This window comes from Coenobita brevimanus, chromosome 66 (genome assembly GCF_032717465.1).
Source record: "Coenobita brevimanus isolate Jiangsu-jjx chromosome 66, ASM3271746v2, whole genome shotgun sequence".
In the NCBI taxonomy this organism is placed as follows: domain Eukaryota; kingdom Metazoa; phylum Arthropoda; class Malacostraca; order Decapoda; family Coenobitidae; genus Coenobita; species Coenobita brevimanus.
In genome coordinates, this window is record NC_137019.1 from 5,033,216 (window position 1) to 5,048,403 (window position 15,188).

The following is a 15,188-nucleotide window of genomic DNA, read 5'->3' on the forward strand; positions in this document are numbered from 1 at the left end:
GTAGAAGACCCTCCATTAGTAATGTCCTTTACTCTTCCTATTTGTGTGTGAAATCCATATTTTAATGTCGACTTTTGGGGAGTAAGTGTGGCAGTTTTAATCAAGTTAGGGAAAATGATGAGACTTTATGTGGTGTCTGAACAGAGGATCGGGTGGACAAGGACGGTGCCAGAATCACCAGCCGCGGGGCCTGTCTTGGCTCCCCGCTCCGTGCAGTCCTTAGGAAAGCCGCCATGAGCAAGCTGGTCTTGTACTGTAACTCGTTTAAGCATGTTGAGTTCAGTCAGCCAAAAAAAAAATATATGTTACTTCCATATGCAACAATCTTCATTAAAACACATATTAATTTTTACCCAGATATTTAAAGTTTCCAGGGACTGGTACTCATGCGTCTCCAGACTTCCCACTTGATTAATTTTGTCTATGCAATGTGTACTATGTTTACCCAGTAATGTTTTTTTGGCTGATTGTCCAGTAATGCCAGGCGACGTTACCTCCAGCCAATATTTCTCATCATACTGAATATTATGCAGCAGTCAGATTTGTCATGGCTCAGCCAGCTTTATTTAGCTGTTATGCAATTTCTTACATTTTTGTATTTGAATGGCATCACTAACTAGGAATTTCATTATTCTTTATTTAAATTCTGGGAATGTGGTTATGAAGACCTGAGTACATTCTGATATGTTTGCTTGCTGATGATCCGTCCTGGCCAGCCTGCTACTGTACCAACTGCATGGTAGGCTCAACAGAAAATTTATAGTAATCTTAGAGCTTGAAAAACTGAAGACATGAAACGAAAAAATGGAAATGCCAGCTATTCTAAGGACAAAATGCTTCTGTAGAATGTGTGGGTTTGCCATATTTTATTTTCCAGTAAGTGGCTGTAGACAAGAGTCTTTACTTTGACCTGTCTGATTGTAAGTTTTGCATTTTTTTTTCCAGGTTAGTGTCCCATGAGCACAGTTTGATCTTAGGAACTGGAGTTGCAATTGTTTGACTCATTTTTTGGCTCATTCTTGGCATTCTTAAATATGATGATAGAGAATTGTCCCTACTGATGGAAGGGTCTTGTAAGCAGCTTTACCTTCCACAGTCATCATCTTTAGTAGTGTCAAAAAAAATTTGATATACCTGCTGAAGGGGCATACTACACCTCGACGCTGTGCCAACCGAAGTAGTATACATTTCTTCAGACTTCCAGGGTGCATTGTTGACTGTCAGTGAGCTTTCTTTCCTCCTCAAAAAAGTTATTTATTTATTTATTTATTTTTCGCATAATTTGGCTGAACTTGACTGACAAAGGTAATCGCTCAGATATACATTTAAAAGCTGTTTTGCCATGGCTGATTGTTTGTCTTGCATGTAGTCAGAATAGTATTGATTCCTCATTACATCTTCAGGATCTTAAGTGCAAAAATAAGAATTTTGTTAGTGATATGTCATTATTTTATATAAATTGAGGTTTCTACCATCTTTGGATACTTTGGTGTCTATTAGAAGGCTCTTACATAGTATCATTACAGTAGTATCTGGAGAACATGAGATTGTGGAACCTCATGCTAAATAGTGACATATATTTACATGTAAAATGGGGGTTAGGGTCTGGAGACCCCATATGTTTTGAGAGGGGAATATATATAAAGATCCACAATAAGTTTCATTTGAATAGCATCCATGTCCACAAACTTTGAACTCAGACTAGCAGTTGCATAACTTCTATGGTAATCATGAGTGCAGTAACCCTGAATAATGATAATTAAGTCAACCAAGCAGTTTGAAGTTGTATGAAAACATAATTTTCAAGAACTGAACTCACTTAACTATCTTACCTAACTTCTTAACATCAGTGTGTAAATGTGTCACATACTATAAAAATTGAATTTTTCTAACCTCACGTCCATCAGCTTCTAACAATCCTCGTGTGAGTGCGTGCATGCGTGTAAATTGAGGATCTACTGTATAAGCCTTATTCATATTGCATCAAGCAAAAAATCTATCTCAGTATTTCTATAGCCAGACACCATAATTCCGTAAGGAGTGGTTGTTCTTCTTTGAGTTGGTTGTTTTATGGGGAGGGGCACTATCCCTCCACCAACCCACATGTTGACAGATAGGGAACACGTATGGATTGGTTATGTGGTTTCCACCCAGCTTTGTAAGTGCTTTTCTGTTTATCTGTCTATCTACTGCTAGACGCCTCAATCCCGTATGGGGTGGCCATAAACAAATCGCCTCCACTTCACCCTGTCCCCTGTCATTTCACTGCCATGCTCCCAACTCACCCCCCCCCTCTCTCATATACCTCTCCACTCCATCCCTCCATCCCATCCTCGGCCTCCCCCTCCCTCTATCCCCCTCCATCTCACTCACATACACTCTCCTCGTCGATCTTTCACTCTCCATCCTCTCCACATGGCCAGACCACCTCAGTGTGTTCCTCCTAACACTTCCTATCACATCCATATCCACACCACACTGCTTCTTTATATCCTCATTTGTCATCCTGTCTCTCCATGTGACTCCACAGGCTCCTCTTAAGGGGAGCAGACAGTTGTTACTTATGAAGGTACATTTGTTTTTCTAATATTTGTCTGATTTTTTATATGTTCTGTTACTTTATATGAGCAATAACATCCCAAAGTTTTAGTAAATTCAGTCAATTAGTTTTTACAGAAAAAAATAATATATGCATAATATGTATAAATAAGAAGAGACGCGAAAAATGGGAAACCAGGGGAAGTGTGTTCATCTGATCTCTATAATATTTGGTAGATTTATTAATAAAACCCTCATTAATAAATTGCCCAAACAGTTTTTAAATATTCTTCACCATTGCAGAACAAAAAAATTCCCAAAATGCCTATGTATTTATCCCAAATTTTACCCCCTTTTTGCCATGTTCAAATAATCGTTACAGTCATGTTTGTCCATCTGTGAAAAAAAAAAATACTGTATATGGCCAAAATGTTCCCCTTTTATTCCACACTTTGTAGGTATTTTGCCTTTTGTCCTACGTTCAAAACTAATGGAGTTATATCATTCCGAATGACTAAGTTTAGTTCCAAGATATCACTCGTTTTCTGTTGACTTGCAGTGCCTGTATGATTGGAAACAACAGGTACTTTTTTTTTATTTTACAAGTTAGGATTAGGGACGGTTATGAAGAGGTAGAAAATGCTGGAGAAGACAAAGATGAAGAAAAAGACATAGAAGGTTGGGGATCATCAGGTGAGATGGTGGTGGGGGGGCAGGTAAGAGGGGAGGTGGCAATGGTGGAGAAAACTGCAGCTTCCAACTCGTTTTTCTCCCATTGAAATGGCGTCATATTTTTCTGTGCCACTTTCTGACACTGCAGTAGCTTCTTAGATGGTTGCCCTGTATTCAAAAAGTGTACAAAAACGCTGAGAAATGGCCAAGATTAGCACAGGTTGAGACCAAGGCTGGCATGTCTCACCTCTCCCAGTGTCATATCATCTCTGGTTTCCCGCCTCACTACCACACTCCACACACTCACACTCCCATTGCCAGACATATGACATAATTTTTACAGAAAAAAAAAAAAAAAAAGGACAAAAATTGGGAAAAAAGTGGTTATATTATATATTACATAGAAAATGGAGATTTCTGCAGGGAAGTGACCTCAAATTTGGAATTACAAAATAATTTTTTTGAAGGGGAAGGAATTGTCGTACGGCTGTCAAATTTTTACAGAGAATGAATGATACTTGGAGCTATTTTATGGGGTAACTTTCACAAAATGCCTTTGTCAGTCGAAAATCGGTCCCTCCTGACGTCCGCTTCCCTTAAATAACTCATTTCCACAGCATTCATTCTTGACTTGTGTCCTTCCAACAACGTCCAAGCTTCACTTCTATACGTTAGAGTTGGTATCACAATACTGTCGTGTAGTAACTTTTTCACTTCCATGCCCACTTCTCAGTTTCTTATCACTGCTTTCAAGGAACCAGCAGCCATTTCCACTGCTTTCATTCTTGACTTGTGTCCTTCCAACAACGTCCAAGCTTCACTTCTATACGTTAGAGTTGGTATCACAATACTGTTGTGTAATAACTTTTTCACTTCCATGCCCACTTCTCAGTTTCTTATCACTGCTTTCAAGGAACCAGCAGCCTTTCTTCCTTGTTGTACCCTTTCAAGCACTTCATCCTCCAAACATCCCTCCTTACTCATCACACCCCCCAAGTACTTAAACGTACTCACATTTTCCATTTCCTCACCATCCAACCTCACAGCACATTCACTGACTTCACGTCTTCTCAGAGACCATCACTTTACTCTTCCCTACACTCACCTTTAGATTCCTTTTCATACACTCTCTCCCAAACTCATCCACCAAGCCTTGCAGCTCCCTTTTGTCTTCACTTAACAACACAGTATAATCTGTTATATTTTGTCTGTCTACAGACAAAATATAACGGGACTTTATTGCACACTGTCTCGAGTAGTCAGCAAAAAATTAATAAATAAATAAAAATTGGTGGTAGTTGGGGATGCTCAACATTCTCTCACTCAATATAGTGCTGCTCTCCGGTGACTGCCCTTTCCTCCCTTCCTTCAGTCCTCCTTCCTCTTTTGTCTTCTTTTCCTTCATTTTTCCTCTTCCTTCTTATGGGTGACTCTACGCTGATTGACAAGCCAAATGGTTCCCTGTACATCAGGAAACCATATACTACACCGGGTGGCAACCATGTAGCCAAATTATGGCGCCTGATTGTTTAGTTGGTAATTATGGCACTCCAACCAGGTGGAGCCTATGCAGGTTTATATCCAAGGGGTGGTTGGGATTTATTGCTCATGTAATGCCACTCAGGGATGAGTGAGGCTGTTCACTCTCATCTTAAATGTCAGGACCAACTTGCCTAGCCCTGGGCTCTTATGCTCCTCATAGAGCAACACAGGATTAGTTGATGATGATGATGATTATTAAATAAATTCATTATCAGAATTAATTATCATCATCATCATCATCATCATCCAAACCTGTGTTGGCCCATGATAAATGGATAAAATCATCATCATCATCATCATCATCTAAACCTGTGTTGCCCCATGAGGAATGTAGGAGCCCAGGGCTAGGCAAGTTGGTCCTGGCATTTATGATGAGAGTGACCAGCCTTACTCATCCCTGAGTGGCATTATGTGAGCAATAAACCCCAACCATCCCTTGGATATGAACCTACACAGGCTCAGTCTGGTTGGAGTGTCATAATTACCCCTCTAAACCACCAGGCACCATAGTCGGTTTGTATGGTTACCGAACTGCATAGTAAATGGTTTCCTGGTGTACAGGAAATCATTTGGCTTGTCACTCATACCCCTAGGCAGAAGGAAGGGGAAAGAGTGAAGGAGAGAACAAAATCTATCTATCTATCTATTGCCAGACGCCTCAATCCCGTTTGGGGTGGCCACAAACAAATCGCCTCCAAGTCGCCCTGTCCCCCGCCATTTCACTCCCCTGCTCCCAACTCACACCCCCCTCTCTCGTATACCTCTCCATCCCATCTCTCCATCTCATCCTTGGCCTCCCCCTCCCTCTTTCCCCCTCCACCTCACTCACATACACTCTCTTCGTCAGTCTTTGACCCTCCATCCTCTCCACATGGCCAAACCACCTCAGTGTGTTCCTCATAACGCTTCCCATCACATCCACATCAACACCACAACGCTCCTTTATATCCTCATTCGTCAGCCTGTCTCTCCATGTGACTCCACAGGCTTCTCTTAAATAACTCATTTCCACGGCTCTCACTCTTGACTTGTGTCCTTCCAACAACATCCAAGCTTCACTTCCGTATGTTAGAGTTGGTATCACAATACTGTCATGTAGTAACTTTTTCACTTCCATGCTCACTTCCCTGTTTCTTATCACTGCTTTCAAAGAACCAGCAACCTTTCTTCCCTGCTGTACCCTTTCAAGCACTTCACCCTCCAAACCTCCATCCTTACTCATCACACTACCCAAGTACTTAAACGTACTCACATTTTCCAATTCCTCACCATCCAACCTCGCTGTACATTCACTGACTTCACCTCTCTCAAAGACCATCACTTTACTCTTCCCTACATTCACCTTTAGATTCCGTTTCTTACACACTCTCTCAAACTCATCCACCAAGCCTTGCAGCTCCCCTTCGTCTTCACTCAACAACACGGTATCATCTGCAAACAACAGTACAGGGAGTTTCCAAACACTATCCTCTCTCACCAGGGCCACTCCAACATCCACTACCCTACCTTGTACCTCTTTTATTACCCCATCCATGTACAGATTGAACAACCATGGAGACATGACACATCCCTGTTTCAACCCAACTTTCAAAGAGAAAAATTCACTTAGTTCACCATCCACACGCACTGCAGCCTTCGCACCATCGTACATACTCTTCACAGCATTCAACAACTTCCCATCTATTCCATATATTCTTAACACTTTCCACAATCCTAGTCTATCCACCCTGTCATATGCTTTCTCCAAATCCATGAAAGCCGCATACAACTTCTTTCCCTTCTCTAGAAACTTTTCCACTAAAGATCTGAGAATGAATATCTGATCTACACAACCTCTTCCCTTCCTAAAGCCTCCCTGTTCTTCTCCAACTAATTTCTCTGTTCTTTCTCTAACTCTGTCAATAAGTATCCTACCATATACTTTTCCTATTATACTAAGAAGACAAATGCCCCTATGATTACCACACACTTCTTTTTCCCCTTTTCCTTTGTACAAGGGAATAATTATACCTGACTTCCAATCCTCCGGGACTCTACCTTCCTCCCAGGCCAATCTGCACATCTTCCACATCCATTCTACTACTATCTCTCCCCCATGCTTCAGCATTTCACCACACACTCCATCAATTCCTGGGGCTTTCCCTGATTTAACTTTCTTCATTGCTTCCACAACTTCTATCCTACTGATTTCTTCCTGTCTTCTCACCTCCCTCCTTCTTCCAGCCATTCCCCAGCCACTTATACTCGCATTACTTCCATCCTCCACGTTCAACAATTCCTTAAAGTGTTCTCTCCATCTGCTCACTTTTTCTCCCTTCTCCACTAGTAATCTACCATTTTTATCTTTCACTCCCCTGCTAACTCCACTTCCACCCTGTCTTACTCTTTTCACCTCTTTCCAGAACAAAATTAATAATAATAATAATAATAATAATAATAATTTGTTTCTTAATCGTGGTGGATGGTTTGGATAATGGTAAAGGAGTGGGTTAGATCTTGTGGTGAAATCAGAGAAGTTGTTGCACTGTATTCTTATGTTCCTAAATGGCGGTTTACTTTTTGGTGACTGTTTTTATGATCAGTGTGCATATTGTTTGTATTATGAGAGTCCTTCCGAGTGTTTATATGTATTTTATATACATAGTACTTTTTTCTTATTTCTGGTGTAGCAGGCACTCAGGCTAGGGTCACTTGATTTAGTGTTCTGCAAAGGAATTGTGTGTCATCTTTCCTTAGCAATTCATTCTGTTGGCTAAAACTGGTACTGTTAAGTTAGTGTGCCATTTTGACATTCATAATGTTTGTGTTCTGAATTGATAGAAGACATTTTAAGTTCCTTGGTGTAGTTATATAAAGTAAAGTTGTAAAGGAAGTGGAGAACAAAGTTGCTTAGGAAACAAAAGTGGCTGGTGTTAAGAACATGATAAGAGACAGAGGGCTGAGTATGAAGGTCATGAGAGGATTGCATGAAAATTTGTTTTGAGTGTGAGACTTTGGTATGATATGAGAGTGGAAACTGAAGAGTGAGACCTGTGGAAATGGGAATGTTAGGGAATGTGTCATGGTAGCAGAGGTTGAATAAGATATCACAGAGATTCATGAAAGATGTGGAGTAAGGAAGTGTGTTGATAGAAAGAGGGTGTGCTGTGTTGTTAAGAGGGTGTGCTTAGAAAGAATGTCAGTCAGACAGAACGGTAAGTGTGTCAGATGCTTTGTTTGTTGTGCCAACTTGGTAATGAGTATGGTGGTTGAGTGCATAGAAATCCATGCTTATATGTGGACAGTGCAGTGTGAGTGGTAATGTTCTGGAGACAGTTGGTTGATGTATCTGTGGCTAGAAGAAGCTTTACTCTTACATTAAATATCCAGTTGTTTGATACTAAGATTAAAGAATAATACAGAGGTTGATACAAAGATAAAAGAATAATACAGAGGTAAGTTTGCATTAAACTTCAAGCAAGTGAAAAACTGTTTAGAGTTCCACTGTCTTATTGAAATATGACCAAGGAAGTTAATTTGAGTAACTGTTTTACAGATAAGCACTTGTATCATAATATTACTCTGAAAAAGTTAGAGGGAGAGAGAGAGAGAAAAAAAAAACAGTGCTTTGATTGCTGTCTGTACAGTATGTCCAAAAGCATGATACCATCCATCCATCCATCATCCAGTTCTATATTGCCCCATGAGGTGCATAGGAGCCTGGGGCTGGGCAAGTTGGTCCTGACATTTAAGATGAGAGTTACCAGCCTCACTCATCCCTGAGTGGCATTACGTGAGCAATAAACCCTAACCATCCCTTGGATATAAACCTTCACTGGCTCAATCCTTCTGGAGTGCCGTAATTACCCACTAAACCATGAGGTGCCAAAATTTGGTTATATGGTTACCACCCAGCATAGTAAATGGATCCCTGGTGTACAGGAAACCATTTGGCTTGTCACTCAGTGTAGAGTCACCCACAGGCAGAAGGAAGAGGAAAGAATGAAGGAAAGAAAGACAGTAGAGGGAGTGTAAAGTCACCTGTAGGCAGAAGGACGAGGAAAGAATGAAGGAAAGAAAGACAGAAGAGGATGAAAGGAAAGAAGGATGGAGGAGAGAGGAAAGGGCAGACACCCGAGAGCAGCACCACATTGAGTGAGTGGGCGGTGAGTGCCCCCACCTACCACAGCCCGTATTCTTCCATATACTCTCGATCCGAAGGTTTGCATAGAATTGTGAGCAAGGTTGGAAAGCTGAACTGTTGCTGATAAGTTGCAGTTATCATAGGAAAGACACTCATTATTTCACAGTATGATACTGTGAGCTGTTGAGATAAGAGAATTGTACCCACATAATAAAACTGCCTGTAATGTGAAGATACAAGTTTTGACCCAACTTTTGACTCTGCAAGCCTTTGTACCTGAAGAGGGGCCATGTCTGACCAGAATTGCTTTCTGTCTCTCTCTGCAATAAAAACAGTTCACTTTATTCAAATAACTGTTCTGTAGGGAAGACTGCCCATATCTTTTCAGATACAGCTTTTCATGGCTTGAAAAAAGGCTTGTACCCTCATTTGCATGTAGAATCATTGAAGACTTATTTTCCAGTGTTCAGTTATTTCTTAATTTGGGAAAATTTAATACATGAAGACATGAATTACAATATTCAAAGCAAATTGTGGTAGATGGGGGTGCCTGTCATCCACTCAATCATTGTAGTGCTACCTTATGGTCTCTACACCGAGTGACAAGCCAGATGGTTTCTTGTGACCCAGGAAACCATTTACTACACTGGATGGTAACCATGTAACCAAATTATGGCACCTAGTGGAATAGTGGGGTAACTAAGGTGCTCCAGTCAGGTTGAGCCTGTGCAGGTTTATATCCAAGGGGTGATTGGGGTTTATTTCTGTGTAATGCCACTCAGGGATGAGTGAGGCTGGTCACTCTCATCTTAAACGTTAGGACCAACTTGCCTAACCCCGGGCTCGTACACTCGTCACGAGGCAACATACGATTAGATGATGAATAAATGAATGAACCAGATCCCTTCCCTAACTCACTCAACAGTTGGTAGTTTTTGCCATACATTATCCAGATATTATCTCGTTGTTGAAGTAATGTATGCCTACTGAGCTCTGAAAGTTTTAGAAGCTGAAAGTCACAGAATGCTTAGTAGTGGAACTGTGAATAACTTCTTAACCTTTTGAATCTTTCATATTTAGCGCTCATGCTGTGTCTTTGTTTTACTTCCATTTGTAATAAGTGATAAAGTAAATTGTTCTTCAGTGCCATCTTCACTTCCAACACACTGTGGCATTCATTTCTCCAGCTTTTCTTCTTACAGTTCTCTCTTATTTCAGTATGCACGCTCCCATAATTATACATTATTGACAAGATGCTGAGTAGTACAGTATTCCTTGCCTCAACTCCTCATTGCTATACCGGTCTCCATTTCAAATGAGACATGGTATCCTATATCGTGATTCAGTAATTTAAACTTTTCTCCTTTTAAATATATATATATATATATTTTTTTTCTAATATTTACTTATAGTTCCTCTACCAATACATAACACCAAATTACCACATTCCAAAGTTCAATACAATTGCAGCTCAGTCACCATACAGGCCGTTCCGCACTGTACTCATCCCGTCACAGTTTCTCCCCATTCTAATGTTCTCACACTGTTCTCAGTATAATGCCATTCATATGTACATTAAGTGCCTTATATCTTTTTCTTTTTCCCTTAACAGCTGTGTCCCCACCAGTGAAGGAAGGAGAGGCTGGATACAAGGACTGGGTTTTCATCAATTATACATACAAGCGCTTTGAAGGCCTTACACAGAGAGGCCTAATACGTCCGTAGGTTTAACTTGAGTACTGTAATTGAGAGCTTGAGTCCTAGACCATTATTTTGTGAGACTTTGAAAAGCATAGGTCCATTCTCAGGCTACATGTGTGTGAATCAACATAGTAGAGAGGATGGAAAGCAGTACGTAATAAACAAATCTCAGTTTAAATGAGATTAGATATGTGGGAATCCCTGCCAGGCAGACACACAGAGTGTAACGATGTTGTGGATGCCCCTGCCAGCAGTGGGTAAGGGAACTATTTCGAAGAACAAGTCGTAGAGCAAAGGTCTTGAGTTTTGGTCTTTGTTGCATCTGACCTATAAGTCTGTTGACAGTAGTAAAGACTGCTGTGAAGTATCCTTCATGTCTTTAATTTTATTTATTTCTACACTGTATACAGTGGTCCAGTGTAGAGATGCCTGGCTAACTGTAGGACAGATATGATACCTGGTACTTATGCCAAACTACCATGGCTGAAGAAAGGAAAGGGGTATTTTCTAAATCCCTGCTTATGAACTTACATCCCATCAGATCATTTTATAGTAGTGGGACCCAATTAAGTCGTGTACATTGTTTTCTTATTTGTATGTGATTAGGAACTTTATCATTTACTGTGTAATGTGTCCATACATTATATTGAAGTTTTAGTAGCGGTTGATTTTTTTTAGCTCATAAAACTTTTGGACACTCTGTGATAGCTTCCTAGCAGAACAGTGATTAAGCACCCCTTTCAGTTACGTATTTTATAAATTTATGAAATGGATTTTGGAGATTTTATAATTTATTTTATCATGTATATATGTTTGTGTGTATGTATCAGTGTGATTGGTTGAGATTTATCAGTACAGTATTTTTGCTAAACCCAGTCGTGATTGTGTATAAGTTAAACACCTCATAAATACCAATACACCTGAGACTGTAAACCATGAACTTGAAAATATTAACCTCTAAAATTTGTAAAACTATTACGATGATATTTTGGCAGTTGTATGAGTATTTTGATATTCACTTCATATCATCTCATAGTTGGGTATTTATTTGCTTCACATATGCATCAAACTTGTGGAAGATTCAAAGGAAAATCATGTATAGAATGAATATTGGTCATTTATTGAAAGTTGTAGTCAGGAGAATATTTAGTGTGCTTTAGGAATCAGGTTGTGAACACCTGAAGTCTGCTTATTGATTGCATTTTGTATTTCAACAGCATTTTCAGCATGGATGAAATGAACCAAGACACATTATTCATATTTGTAGTTCTGTGAAGTATTATTTATTAGGTAATGTTACTGAAAAACTTATTTTAGTTATGCTAATTCTCTTATTCCTAGGCCCCTATGTTCTTGATGGAGCAGTAAAGGATTGGGTGATGGCTGGATAGATGGTTAATTCAGTTCCATTTACTTTTATTAGAGATGCATAAAGCATACATTAAACTGTCAAATTATTTAGTTTAACTTTTATTCAGTAAGCAGACTTAAGGTAAATAAATGCCCCCCTCCCCCCTTTTTTTTCTAGTTTAATTTTTGTGAGCTAATGTGTGTCCTTGTGCACGTTAGTAAAAGTACAATTAGGTTGTCTGTTCTGTCCTCTAATGATGTGTTTATAAATATCCACTAGTTATAGCAAGGTAACTTTCCTGGTTTAGCACAGTTGATACTTAAGCTCCAGTCTGTTGTTCACTCTAGGACTTTTGTTACCATTTTTTAGTGCTTAAGTAGGAAGTAGTTTCACAAACTTTAACCAGCATTGCCACAAGTGTGTGATATAGGCCTGTTAGTACAAGAGGCTGGTCAACTCTCCCATCTTTATATATAATCCACCCGGCTCTTCAGGGGATTCAGTAGTCTTCTGTACTGTACTTGAGTCATTATAAACATGCACATAGTTTTGGAGAACATTTCTAGTACTGTATTGTTTCGTTGACAGTTTTAACTGCAGGAGTCGAGTGGATCCAGTACCGAAATTACAAAGCTGTCCAATCTCATGCACTAAAAGGTACTTTGTATGAAAGAAGGATGAACCAGTCATATGAGAGGGATCATATTTTAATTTCATACAGTTTTATTAATTTATTTTAAATGTGCATAGTCTAGTAATTTCTGAGAAATTCCTTGCTGGTGGTTGCAGAAATTTGGTGGCTGACAGTCTGGGTTTGCGTAGAATAAGATCGAACATGATTTTTATTAGATTGAACTTGCGGTTCCCATTTGCTTTTGAAAGATGCATCTGATTGTGGCATGTGTTCAGTGTACACAGAAACTGTACCAAATTGTTAGTGTTCAGTTTACATATTCCTGTTGAATGTAGTGCAGATTTAGTCAGTATTATGCAAGCAACATTTAGTAATTAACATTTCTGAAGAACCCTACAACAGTATATCCCATCAGGCAGGGCTTCTGTAAGTGATGTTTAATGTCGATTCAAGATTATTAGGAAACATTGTTTTCTGGTTGGGATTAATTGGACACATGCCAGGCTGTGGACTGCCCTGGCAGTGCAGGGTGGGACTGTGATCATGGTATGTCGCAAGTGCTTTTAATGACATAGCTCTGTAAGGTGTCATCTGAGGGAATATTAAAGTGAGTGCTATGTAACACTTGACCACATTTCCTTCTCAGGTGCATTGTCGCACCAGAGTCAGTACCACTAAAGTTTTTAAGTTATTTTTTTGTTACTCTCAGTAAGCTGTATTGTTTTGGAAATGATGGCATGCCATTTGGGATGCCATAACATTGGAGATGTAATATTTATTTCACAATATGTAATATTTACTTCACAATAAGTTTACTGTATATGATTGATATGTATAGGAGAACTTGCAGCACATACACCAAACACAGTTATTATTTGCGTGAAGAATCAGAAAATACTTTTTTGCAATAATTTGTTACAAATCACTATATGCACTAAAGCACTGATGCCTGACTTCTGATAGAAATTACTACATGCACCAAAGCATTGATGCTTGAATTCATCGGATGAAACGTTGTACCGTATTCAGGTGTCTTTTTTCCCATATGGAATTTTATACTATGTTTTATTTGTCCTAATTTCCTTGATTATGGAAATGAAAGGTTTTTAAGTGATCAGGTGAAGTACATACTACAGCAACTACAGCAGTTGCTTATTTTTTACATTAAAATGCGAAGCAGTACAGCACTGTACACAACAAATTACAAATATAAATAAATACACCAGAATTATATGTGTTAAATCACGATTTATTGTCATGTTTTTGTATTCCAACCAATTCCTTGCCACAGATGTATTGAACATGAATACTTCAAGAACTGTATATGGTATCTTCAGTTTATGAATGTGGAGATTATCAGAACTGTACCAGTTTCTGTATAAATTGCATTATTCCAAAATGCAACCTGTAACATGTGACGTTCTACCTCTCCTGGAAAGCACAACCATCACATATTGTTGCACAGGCAAATGTTACAGAGCATCTAAGAAGGCATTGTGTCAAGTATTGTTACTTAATTCCCTCAGTGGCTCGTATAAGAAATACATTCCTTGTGGTATGAGTAATGAGATTCTGCCATGTTTTATCTGGCATTGTACAGTTCTATTTCTTTGTTATAGATAAGTAAATCTCCTCATCACTTTATACTACTCCTGAGTGGAGTACCGTCCCCGAGACAATTGACTGTGGAGTTTTAGTAGTGAAGAGTGAATCAGGTTATTTGTTTTATCTCCAAATAGATTAGGTTTACCTGATCAGTCAGTATTTTGTCTGAGCATTAAGGTGGTAATCTGGCATCACAGGAGACATTGATATCAGGTTATCTGTGACTGTGAAGTTTGGTACAGAGGGTTAATTGAAGTCATGTACATCTTGAGGGGAAAAAAGAAATTCAGTATATTGTTCAGATCCACTCGATTATAGTGAACCTCGGTACAACATAGTACAAGTTGAATGTTAAAAAAAAAGTGTTGCCAGAGACAAAATGGTCTCCTACATCTTAAAATGATCTGAACTATAGTAGTCTGGCCATGGGCCCTGAAGGGCCACATAAGGGGTAAGTATTTTTTTTTTTTTTTTTTTTTTTTTTTTTTTTTTAATGCTAAGCTACTCTCAGGCTAATCTGAGACTAGTATTATCATGCTGTATGAAGCTTCAAATCAGACAGTATTGTGTGGAAGACTTGTGGTTCTCTGTATCAGTTACCATTGTAGTACTGTTTTAACATCTGGTACTGTATCCACTCTTGGCTAGATTATATATTATGATAGTCTGATCACACTTTCTGATAAATTTTAACATCCCACCTTTCTCTTGAATCATAATGTTAGACATTTTGACCTGTGCACAGTTATAGCTTGTAAATTCTAGTTATGTACATTTTCATTCAGGGATGCCTGATGTTTCTTTTATACATCAGGTGGGCCATGTATTGGACTTCACATTGAGAACAAAATGAAAAATAATAATACACAGTACCTCTGGGACTAGCATCTAGGGTTCAAAGCAGATAAATTCTCATATATTTTTCCCTCAATTTGCCACATCAACCAGCCTTCCCATCATTAGCTGAGCCTTATCTTGGGACTCTGAAAGAGGAGGTTATAGGGAGATCTCGTGTAAATAAT

General features: G+C 39.1%; 1 protein-coding gene across 1 annotated transcript in view; it reads left to right on the forward strand.

The window, feature by feature from the left end:
* Positions 1–14,616, forward strand: part of trc (Serine/threonine-protein kinase tricornered) — a 161,773-nt gene extending 147,157 nt beyond the window's left edge. The window contains exon 11 of the mRNA XM_080276787.1: positions 10,488–14,616. Within this exon, the coding sequence (XP_080132913.1) occupies positions 10,488–10,600 (113 nt within the window). The 3' untranslated portion in view covers positions 10,601–14,616. The remainder of the gene's footprint in view (positions 1–10,487) is intronic.
* Positions 14,617–15,188: the final 572 nt, after the last annotated feature.